Source organism: Pundamilia nyererei, unplaced genomic scaffold, assembly GCF_000239375.1.
Source record: "Pundamilia nyererei isolate P.nyererei 1_Seehausen unplaced genomic scaffold, PunNye1.0 scaffold00034, whole genome shotgun sequence".
NCBI lineage: Eukaryota > Metazoa > Chordata > Actinopteri > Cichliformes > Cichlidae > Pundamilia > Pundamilia nyererei.
Window position 1 is genome coordinate 2,498,240 of NW_005187435.1, and position 12,029 is coordinate 2,510,268.

General features: G+C 40.4%; 1 protein-coding gene across 1 annotated transcript in view; it reads left to right on the forward strand.

Annotated features, from left to right (window-relative positions):
* Positions 1-12,029, forward strand: part of phc2b (polyhomeotic homolog 2b (Drosophila)) — a 44,621-nt gene that overhangs the window by 8,491 nt on the left and 24,101 nt on the right. Inside the window, exons 2-5 of the mRNA XM_005729737.2 lie at positions 8,344-8,713; positions 10,733-10,876; positions 11,022-11,099; positions 11,431-11,592. Of these exons, the coding sequence (XP_005729794.1) occupies positions 8,402-8,713; positions 10,733-10,876; positions 11,022-11,099; positions 11,431-11,592 (696 nt within the window). The 5' untranslated portion in view covers positions 8,344-8,401. The remainder of the gene's footprint in view (positions 1-8,343; positions 8,714-10,732; positions 10,877-11,021; positions 11,100-11,430; positions 11,593-12,029) is intronic.

Below are 12,029 nucleotides of genomic sequence, written 5' to 3' on the forward strand. Positions count from 1 at the left end.
ATGAGCCATGCATGTCATGGCGGAGGCTCTGCCGAACCCCTGAGACTGAGTCACTGAACCCCTAGGGTTCGATCGAACCCAGGTTAAGAACCACTGATGTAAACAAAGGCACTGCGCATGTGAGTTTTACACATATTCTATCACGATATTTCATTTTCTTATCGTTGCCCAACATTATACCAGTATTACTGTGAAAGGTATGATATGGCCCAGCCCTACTTAGAGGTAAGGTCTTTGTGCAGAGGTTCTATTGTAAGAGGCAATCTTGTACTTAACAAATTAAGCCATTAGGTGTGAGTAATAAAGACAGTGGGTCCCCATCCTAAGTTGGTCTTTTTGAACTTCGTTAGTTACTTTGACTTTAGTCAGAGCTGTTCGGCTAACTAGAGAGAATTAGTTTTGTCAATTTATGAAGTCTAAAGAAAAGCTTTTGAGACCTAACCAGTGTGTCAAAGGTAGCTCTGTTTATCTTTTTACAAGCAAAAATTATCATTGATAAAAATGAACTGGTAAAATCCTATCAATACCTTTTGAATAGTTAAACTAACACCAGTTATCAGTTTATCATTATATTGAATTTATTCCTATGTTTTAGGTTTGTCCGTCTTTATTTCTTTTCATTACCATAATAAATTTTGAGTGCCTTAAATTTTTTGCCACATTTGAAATTTTGCAAAAAAAAATTCCTTAGAACAAAATGCAATGCCCTACTTCAAATGGTTCATTAAATGTTTGTGAGATAGATGTCAACAAAATAGCCCCGGCAAACTCATGTTCATTTTGTCAGTCTGACTCATACCAATTTAATTTAATAATATCTTGCCTTTTTTGCCATCTGGCATCTTTAAATATCTTCATTATCCTCATCCTCAAATAATTTAGTTTGCCAACTTAACTTTAACCTAGACTTTTACCATCATAGCTCTTGTTAGGGTCTATTAGGTCCCTGGCTGAACACCTCCTTGCATCGTAATCACTTTGTTTTTGATAGCAGTTTTGGAGACTGAGCTTTAGGATGTTGAGTTTTATCATCAAAGAGCTGATATCTCACTGAGCCACACTATTGGTCTTTCCTTCCTGTTTTTAACCCCCCAACCCCCCTGCCACAGCTCTGTTAGCCAAGTGTGAGATTTCAGGCTTGCACTTCTGGATGCACTGCCAGCTAATCTATATGCTAATGAGAAGATGATAATCAATGAGGTTCACGCATGGTTGGCCCCAATCAATACTATGTTGCACCAGCAAACGACTCAAATAGCCACATTTCATACCGCCAGACAGTTGGGTGGCGTGTTAATGTTGTGGGGTAGAGCATAAGTATGCAATTATCCTTTGGTTTTTATCTTCCCAATTCCATGTAAACGAATTCTGTTGTCATTAAAGAGGAGTTTAAATTCAACTCTAAAGCTATCTCATTTCATTTTTATGAGGGGTTTTGCTGGTTTTCCTCTTTTGTTATTTTGTTTCTAAGCTTGATGTCCATACAGAAATCTTTGGCACCAATTATTCAAAGCCTTCAGTAATAAATCACTCTAGTCTAGTGTGTACACTGTTATTTTTTTTTAAAAACTGTCAAGACATGCTGCAGATGAATAGTGTCACAAAAAAGTTGCAAAGGTTGAGAATAACAGTTGAATAGTTTGAGAGCTCATGTCAGCAGAGATAAAGCTGACATGAGCTAAAGATGATGCTAGTCTCAGTTTCACAACTAATAATGAAACAATTTTGTGGATCAAAAATCTGTTTTGTTTTCTTAAAAAAAAAAACTCCAAAAAAACCCCTCTCGTCCCTGTGGGATCTGGGAGCTTGAGGGTCCTGCGCAGTGTCTTAGGCTACGTCCACACTAGCCCAGATAAATTTGAAAACTGCATTTTCGTCCACACTATCGTTTTCAGTCATTTTCACAGAGTTGTGCGTCCACATTGAAACGGCCGAAAATGCTTATGTTCCAGTACTGCGCATGTGTGAAACGCAAGATGATTCGACCTGCCTAATTTCTGTCTGCTGTTTATTTACTATCCGGCTCTTTCAAACATTGCAGCAAAATGTCGAGGAAAAGCACCGAGTTTTTTAAATGGACTAACAATGAGGTGGAGTTGTTGCTGCAAGTAACATAAAAGTACAAAGTTGCAAAAGCGAGTGAGAATTAAAGAATTTGAAGAAAAGCTATCTGGAGCATGTACATTTGATATTAATCTTTAATAGGGCTGTCAAAATTGAGCGCAAGCAAAACAACTGCTGTATAATGCCCTCCGCTATCTTAGTTTAATTGGTCACATGACTGCAACACATGACTAAAATGTGTCAATGTTTTCGAAAAGGCTCCAGGTTTCCTGTCCACACTGCAACGCAAAAACAGCGTTTTCAAATGTATCCGCTTTGGAGAGCGTATTCAAAACGCGTTGTTCTTGACTGAAAATGCCGTCTCAGTGTGGATGGAGGGCCAAAACAGAGAGAAAAAGATGCGTTTTCAAACAAAAACGTGTTAGTCTGGACATGGCCTTAGCTGTTCTTAGGACTGCACTCTCCTGGACAGAGATCTCAGATGTTGTGTCTGGGATCTGCTGGAGCCACTCGCCTAGCTTGGGAGTCACTGCACTTAGTGCTCTAATTACCACTGGGACCACTGTTTCCTTCACCCTCCACATCTTCTCAAGTTCTTCTCTGAGCCCTTGGTACTAATTCTAGCTTCTTGTGTTTCTTCTTCCTGATGTTGCTGTCATTTAGTATTGCTACATATATCACTACGGCTGTCTTCTTCAGCTTCTCTAACACCACTATGTACGATTGGTTAGCCACCACCATTTTGTCCGTCTGTATTTGGAAGCCACACAGGATCTTAGCTCAGCCATTCTCCATCACCCTTTGTGGCGTCTCCCAACCTTGTTCCTGCTTGTTCCTGTGCTGCCATGATTAGTGCCTCTGTGTTGTCTTTCAGTACAACTTTGTCCAGCCACTGGTAGGACGTCTGGATGTCAGCCACTTCCTCTATCTGCCGGTGGTACATACCGTGCAGGGGTCTATCCTTCCATGATTATTCCTCCTCTTTCTCAGGTTTCTGCTGCCTGAGGTATTCACTGAGCACGTGGTCGGTTGGGGCCATCTTCATTCGCGGATGTTTGTTGTCTCATCCTGGACTGTGATGATATCCAGTGTTGGTGATGATATCTCCCCCCGACTGTCGTCCTGGTTCCCCCTTCCTAGCATGTGTGTTGTTCCTCGTCAATCTCTAGACATGAGAGCAGTCCTTATTCACAATGTTTGAACACTGAGCTGCTAGTTTCGCCATCAGTGTGGATGTTGGGTATCGAAGATTCCATAGGTCCCTCATCCTATTCATGTAACCCCTTCGTTGTTCAGCCTGTGACTCACTGTTCCTGTCCTTAGCTGAATGCTAAGGAAAATGGGCCTTTTACAACTGCAGGTTATTTGTGGAAATTGTGCTGCAGACTTGAAGTGAAAACTGAAATACTGAAAAAGGAATGAAGCCTTCGGTTTTCCACTGTTCAGGTCTAGACTAAGCAAAAGAGAAGAAAAAGCATTTCAGGGTTATTTTTATGAAATGCCTCATTATCTTGGATTTTCAGCTATTTGGAAATAATTTGGGTGATATGGGGGGGGTTAGGGTCTAAGCATCCTAAAAAAAAAATTCAGTATTCAGGAAGCATCAGAGGGGGAGGGGAGAGTAAAATCATTACCATCATCTTCATTAAAGAGGATCCTGTTGTCCAATCAGGATGCGGCTCTGCATGGGGATTCCACAAGCGCCCGTTGGCTGTCGCTAGGATACCACATAATTAGGAGGCAGGCTGTGGCCTGGTTGGTGGACTTGGGTGTTGATGCTGGGACGACGAGCTTGCTGTGTGTTGGGGGTAGACAAGAGGGGCAGGGGGTTTGGAGGCTGCACAGAAACACCCTTGCACGCGCTCATTTATTCACTCAGTCAGCCAGGCAGCCAGCCACTCACTTAGGCAGACAAAGAGGAAAGAGGAGCAACATCCTGCAGGAGGACAGCACACTCCCCGGGGGATGGGGCATCATACCCCTGCATCGCGTTGGGGGTGTCGGAGGAGGTAGGAACACCAGAGTTAGGGGGCTTTGTCTCAGAAGCAGAGTACCCCTCTTCACACACAGATACGCGCGCACACACACACGCACGTTCACACACACACACACACACACACAGAAATTTATATATAAAAATACACACAGGCACACATTTCTCTGTGGATCTTTTAGCTATTAAAGCTATTATCACACATCAATCGATTAGTGGAGCTGACAAATGCATTCTCATAGTATTTTTAATGTGGGTCATCAGAGTTGTATGGGCACTGATGGAGGTTTCTGCACTTCCTTACTGTGATGTAAGCTCTGTAGAGACAGCCAGTCTGTCTGACAGTCTCTTAACAGCTCTCATCGTCCTGCTGGATATGCGAAATGGATCACACGCAAAGCTGACTGTCAGTTCTTGTGGTCTTGTAATGCTAGCATGAGGGGATCAATATGCTCCAACAGCACTTAAATTACATTGTTATGGCATTGACTGGCTCTTTGCACTGTGTTTCATGCTGCTGGTGCTGCTTTGATGTTGTCTTAAAAAAGCTGAATAGCACTTTTCATGGGTGCAAGGGGTCGTCCTCCATGAAACCCAATTCAAAGCCAGATTTGTGGATGTAACAATGTAAAAGTGGTACTTGGATGGGGCTGAGCAAGGGGTGATCTACATGGCACTGTTTACTGATTGATGGGTGACTCCTCTCAGAGGGACATGGGTTGCAGGGATCATTACCAGAGGGGATTCCCTCCCCTCTCCCCACATGGGGAGGCAATATGAAGCACACTGTGGGATGTAGGCTAATGATGGCATACAGACAAGCAGGCTTTGGCAGCAGTGGTGCTTTGTTTACAACCTGGACCCAGCACTGCCTGACTGCATTTCAGTTTTTCAGCCACGAATATGAAAACATCAAGTTTTCAATCAGTGACTGGCACCGCTGAATGGAAAATAAGGGTCTTTTTAATTTAGAAGGTCTTGGAATATGTATTTTACATTTTTCCATTTTTCCTCCAGTTTAAATTAGGATCTAGTTCTTTGCTTTAATGGTGTTAGATATATCAGGTTAATATGTAAAAGCATTTTTAATTGATGCTTGTACTGCCCTAATTTGACTGGTTGCTGCCTTTCTTGTTATGCAACCTAAGGTTTCAATTAAAGCATTTAAGCTGTTTAAACAGATGTTAAAAAAATGTCTTTTAACTCACTCACTGGTTTGCTCAAATATTTTGTAACCTTTTGTGAGCTGTTCTGCGTTTTCCATTTTAAGGAATAGCATGTGGTTTAGTGAGATGGCAGATTGTTTCCAAGTCTCCTTTATAGCCTAAATGGGCTGTAGAGCTTTGCTTTGGCTCCTAATCTGCTCAAAAGAATGAGTATGTGGAGGAAATGGCTTAAGAATTGCAGCATGGCGGCAGCATTGCTCCTTATTTAATTACTTCCATTACACACTCGTCCCACTCCTGCCCATTTAAAATCCTGAACCTGTTCACTCAACCTTCACCTCTCACTTGCTCCTTTTTCCTTGTAGCTGCGGTGACTTAATGTGAACCTGTATAACCTGAAGGCTAGAAATTCCTCCCTCCCTTTTCCCCCCTTTTCTAACTCATACAGTGATTGTTATTCTTTCTGATCCCCCCCATCAAACATGCTCATTAATCCCATTCTTGACACTAGTCAGAATCTTAATGAGTTCAGATTCTTTTCTTGCTCTGAGAGCTTTTTTTTTTTTTTTTTTTTTTTTTTTACTTCTTTTTCTTTTCTTTTCTTTTTTTTTTTTAAATTAACTGCTGGACTTTGTTTAAACAAAAGAATCTGACTTTTTCCAAAGATTGCTTATTTTCCACCAAGGAAGGATGCTTGATCTCCTTCCATCATCTTCACTTTTTATCAGCTGCCATGCTGAAATCTTCTCCACCATGTCTACCCGGAGAGCTCTGAACCTTTTTCGTTCTGTGCTAATGGATAGCAAAGCACCAAGGGACCAAACCTAAAAAGGCTTTTATGGAAGGACCCTAAATCATTCCTCCTTATTCTTGTGACTGACTGAATGGAATGGATTCATTTTTTTATTTTATTTTTTTTAAATCTTATTCACTCAACACTCTTGGACTGAGTGTTGACTTAATTTAGGCTTGTAGTGTCTGCTTACCCCTTATATTTATGCTAAATTCAGTGGAGTTCACTGGATTCCTGAAATACAATTTTTATGTGTATTTTTACATGAAAACAGAGGTATCATTTATTTTCCAGCTCGTGTTTGTATCCTGCATATTCATTTCATGCAGTCGGACAGCATATCCGTCTTTGAGAACAGACAGCAGACTTAAGCAAAATGACAAGAGATATCCTTATCTTTGTTTTGTAACTTGTACTGACTTTATATAACTTTAGCTTGGCTCAGTTTATTGAATACATAAATACAAAGTAAACGATGAGATCAAAACTCCCTTCTTTGAACAGTAAAAGCAAAGGGAGTATAAACTGTTTGAAACTTAATAAAGAGAATTGCATAGGGGCTCTTACATAACCCAGCAGCAACAAAATGAAAGCGGCTCCCCAAAAAGATGGTATGTCTTGTTTTGTATGAGAGAGAATGCTTAGTATCAGAACATATATGTATATTTTGTGTAGTTTGTCAAAGTGGGGGCTGGACAGTCATGGCAACAGGGATGTGGGTGTCAAATTAAGTCGGGGTAAAAAAAAAGAAAAAAGTTAATGATTGGCTGCAGAGTTCGACGTGATCTCTTTCATGGTTTCTGCAGTGAGAGATTATTCAGGTAGTTGCTGTAGTAAAAGATTGCAGTGACCTACAGCTTACACTGGGCTGGTTTGCAGCTGGGTGCGAAGGATAAACTGAGCACTGAAATGCTCACTGAGCTGAGGGGGAAAAAGTGAAACTGGTAATTCACTGGTCGATCTGCATTCCTAACCTCACCTATGGACACGAGCTCTGAGTCTTGTCTGAAAAAATAAAATCACAGATACCAAAATGGCAGAAGAGTTTCTTTCAAAGCATAATAATTTGGTAGGGGCTCGAAGTAAAACGACTACGCTTTCATACAAGGTGATTCAGGCATCTGACTAGTGCTAGTGTGTTTTCTGGACTCCTCCTGGGTGAGGTGTTTTGAGCCATGGGAATGGCTCAGTGTATCACAAGAGCTGGAGGTAGCAGGGGAGAGGGAGGTCTAAAGGTATTGGTTTAGACCCTGATCAGGAGCAGAAGGTGGATAGGTGTGATAAAGATTAGTTTCAACTGTAAAAGTTATAAGTAAAACAGTGATTTTATAGTTATGTAGTAAATGTTTTTTGAAGGCAAGTACTAATTTGAGCAAGCTGAGATTTTGAGATAATTTTAACATTAATATAAAATCCACAAAACCTGGACCTGGTGAAATCTTCATAACCAGAGTTCAGCGTTTTTATTCAGAAGAGATTTTACTTAATTTGAGTTCCTTTTTTGGGCCCTTTGATCATTTATGAGTCTAATTTGCCTTTTGTTTTGGTGGCAGGGTGATGCACTAATTAATACTTACTTATTTTTCATACTTTAAAGGGATTGTGGCACATGTGTCATACTGAAGACGTAGGGGTTCAATCCAGTCCTTTGCAAGTTTTAATCCAGCCTGCCAATCAGTTTAGTCTTTGAAAAACTTCTTAGTCATTTGTAAGTTTTCATGTGAATCTCCTTTTTCATCCTAGAACCCTGTGGAGTTCATTTAGTTTAAAATTTTCAAAGATCTTTAAGTTTGACTTTTTTTCTTTGAAATTCCCCACATGTACTGAGTTTTCAGGTTCATGCTTTTAAGAATTTTTAGATTGATTATTTTACCTTGAGATATTTGTGCTTGACTAAATGATGTGACATAGTTAGGGATCTCTGGACAAGTTGTTGTTAAGAATATCTGGTATATGTAACCATAATAAGCCGTAAACTTTATATGGCCTTGGATGTGACCAACCGTGGTAAAATTAATTTTGTTACCCAAACTAAAACAGTTTGGGTATAACTTTGATGCGGTAGATGTGTCACTGGTCTTACATTTACCTGGTGTTGAATGGTTTATTGACAACCATGTTCAGGTGCATCTTGTTTCGACTACTTTGTCTCCATTCAGTTGTATGTAAACATAGAAACCTAAAGCATTTTTGCAATCCATGAGCCAAAACTCTGGGTTAATAATTATTGAGTTGGTTGTCTAAAAAAATTACTAATTCCAACTTCTGTATCAGTGGCAGAAACAAGCTTCCATACATTCATCAGGTTTTTTGCTTCTTTCTTGAAGGCACAGGAGAGCCATTCAGAAGAGCCGGGGGTCAAAGGTGAAAAGAGCAGAGGGCACCATGGAGAGTGAGCCAGGGGCCCCTGCTTCCACTGCCAGCAGTACCGGGACCACCGCAGCCACCACCCCGTCCACCACCATTTCCTCCAGCACCACTGCTGTCAGCAGTAATAGTACCTCTAATACTACTACGACTACTACTAGTTCTACTACTTCCACTAGCATTAGTAATAGTAGTAGCAGCAGCAGTAGTAGTAGTAGTAGTAGTAGTAGTACTAACACTAGCAGTACTTCCAGCAGTAGTACTACAGCTGGAAGACCGGCAGTGCCTCAGATATCGGTTTACAGTGGAATACCTGACCGTACAGTACAGGTGAGTGTTTTGGTTCTGTAATAAATCTGCTGAGAGCATAAGTTGAGGTATTCTGTGTAACATCCTGACACTCTTTGCTCTACTGCCCTCTGTTGGTGTTTAAAAGTGACATACAAGCTTCTAAAATTGTTTTTGATGTAGCATCGTTTTTTACAAAGGGAATTGATGAAAAAGGGAATTTGTCTTCCCAGTAAAGGATCTCAAATATGTGGTAATGTTGGAGCATGTCTCCAATTTGGAGACAGGAAAGAATGTTTTCTGTGCTTTAGTGCTTTTGACCCCTTGCCCTCGGGGTAAGCCTCTACACAGGCTTAGCCTCCCTCAGAATTAGGTCCACTCAACTTTGAGTGCTGATGGTTTGACAGCAGGGTTTTTGTTAGATTGAGTCCTTCTTTTCACCCCCTCAGCATGCTGACAATCACAAGGCAATCACTATTGTCACTGAGCAGCACTGTGAGCATAAAGGACTGCTGGAAATCAGTTCATGCATGTATTTCATCTTCTGTGACACTGTTGACTGCAGGTCAAAATCCTTGGAAACATGGCATAGGGCACTTGGAGAGGAGGTTTCCCAGTAGTAGGGGTTTAACTTTCTTAGAGTTGTGTCTGGCACAGTGTGAAACCTTTCTGTCCCACATTTAGGGAAAAAGAATTGTTTGTGTGTTTGCAGTAATTGGAGGTTTTGAAACCCTGACTTCTGTCTCCCGATTAGTCTGTTAAATAGGCAGTGATGCAATCAGTTCAGATTCAACACATTTTGATTGTACCACATTTAGGATTCGATAAAGATATTGCATACTAATGACTATTGCTTAATGAAGAAAAATCAGCAGTTTGAAATACAATCAGGACAAGATTTATAAGCTCAAGTGATAAAATAATTATAAATCTAAAACTTTGTAAAGTTTGTAAAATGTTAAATTCATAATAACCATGCAATCAAACTGACATTTCTTGATGTTGTTTACTGTTATCACACAATTTTCTTTTCATTTTTCCCACCAGATAATCTGCATGAGCAAAGATCCTAGTAAATAAAACTGCATTAAATATGGGGATGTATTAGCAACTGTTACTGGTATCAGAGTTTTTGGGTTGCCTGCTTTTTTTTTGTATGCCTTTGGCATGGTTCTAGCACCGCTGTATGTTTGTAAAAGAGCAAATCATTTCAAAAAACCACAGGTAAGGCTGTACAAAGAACAGAACTGTTTTTAGTATAGGTGTGATGTTGGTGGCTTTAAGCGGTTGTATAATAGAAGAATGTGGAGAGTATGGAGGTGGGTGATACAACCTCAGATTATATCACAATATTTCAATGAAATTTGCAACAATATTTCTGGAAATACAGAAAGCGTTTTATTTGTGAATGAAGTGGTGCCAGCAATAGCAGCATTATGGTGCAACAAGTCACACAGGTATTGTTTTCCAAGGAAATTTTAAGTAAGTCTAAAATAAGTGTTTAATACTTGCGCAATAACTAAAGTAACCTTGTAACTCTTCAGAAACCTGCACAACATTGTCACACAATAGAACTGAAGCTGCATGGTTATACTTAGGGTGTGTTTTTGGTGAAACAGGTTTGCCTTTTCCATGTTCAGCAGGGGCGGTTTTCTTGCATATTTTGGAAAGCATTGTTATGTTGGAGGATGATGAAGTAGCTCCCTTTTAACAAATCATCACTGTAGGCGGACACATGGCTGTGGCTGTCAGATATATCTGGGCTTGTCTACTTGCTGTGCCATTAGATAATGTAAACACATGGCATTGCTATAGAAATACAATTATAAAACCCATTTTCTTTTCTTTTTATTTATCATGTAAAAATTTGTACTGAGATTACCCACATGGTAGAGGCACAGAGGCTTTGGTTTGCTTTGTTGACATATCATGAAGAATTGATGTTGTTTCGAGGTGACTGAATTTGTGATTCTTTGGATTTTATGAAAGTTTAGTTCAGATGTAAAAATCAAATGTTTTTTTTAAACTGGCCATTTTTTTTGCACCTGTTTTTATTTGCAGGTATTCCAGCAGGCATTGCATAGACAGCCCAACACAGCAGCACAGTACTTGCAGCAGATGTATGCAGCTCAGCAGCAGCATCTGATGCTGCAAACTGCAGCCCTCCAGCAGCAGCACAGCCTCAGCCTGGCTGCTGTACAGCAGGTCAGCAAGCAGGCATCACAAATAATTCATTCTCTCAGTTTAGAGATGATGATGATTGCAGTTATTGTTGACCTGCTGCAAGACATGTTTCAGAAATTGTGCATCACTCACCCTGTCCTTCTGCCTCTCTCTACCTTTGTGATAGGCCAGTATCGCGGCTGGCCGGCAAAGCTCTTCACAAAATGGCACTTCATCTCAGCAAACAGGATCTACTCAGGCTACGGTAAGTGCAGTTTGGAGTGCTGCCTTCCTAAAAGCCTCTTTAAGTTATCTTTGTCCAGTTGGATTATCATCGAGCCAAGTTGATTTTTAGCAGCAGGATGCTAGCAGCTTGGTTGCTCCTTCTGTTTTACCTTTAAAAAGATTCAAGTTTCTTTTTGATTTTGTACGTATTTAGCTGTAAGAAATATTAGCAGAATGAACACATTTTAACTATTGAATTTGATGCTGTCGAATTTAATAGTTGGGGATATGATGCTTTTGTCTCAGAACTCCCCACATCTATTCAGGACTCGTACGTATAACCTAATAATCCTGATTATCTCTCCCCATAGATCAACCTGACCACGTCTCCAGCGGCAGCTCAGCTGATCAGCCGAGCTCAGAATATTAGCTCAACCCCCACCACTATTTCCCAGCAGGCTGTTCTGCTGGGCAGCCCATCGAGCCCCACTCTTACACCCACCCAAGCACAGATGTACCTGCGTGCACAGATGGTAAGACTACAGAGAAAAGAAATGGCCACAGGCACATTTACATGATCCTCCACTTTATGCATAAACACTAGCACACTCATATTGCTTGATTTAAATAGGCACAACTCTGTTCTTTGGAGGCCCTGTGTATGTGTTTATGCCATTCAGATTTCTTTATTGTCATGCAGTCAATACATCACAGATGCATTACTGAACAAATTTGCATGCACAGAGAGAAACTCGCAATAAAAACAGGGCTGAGTTAAAAAAGAATAAATGAAGGCGTTATTACACATGTATAGAACATTACATACATAAATAAATAAAATATATGAAATACATATTGTGTTTGTAAGCAATTCCACTGTAAATGACGTGTTTTGTTGTCATCTTGCAGTAGAGTAGGTGGTCAGGATAATGCGTTTGCCTACAGAGAGCTCTTTGCAAACATGGAAGTC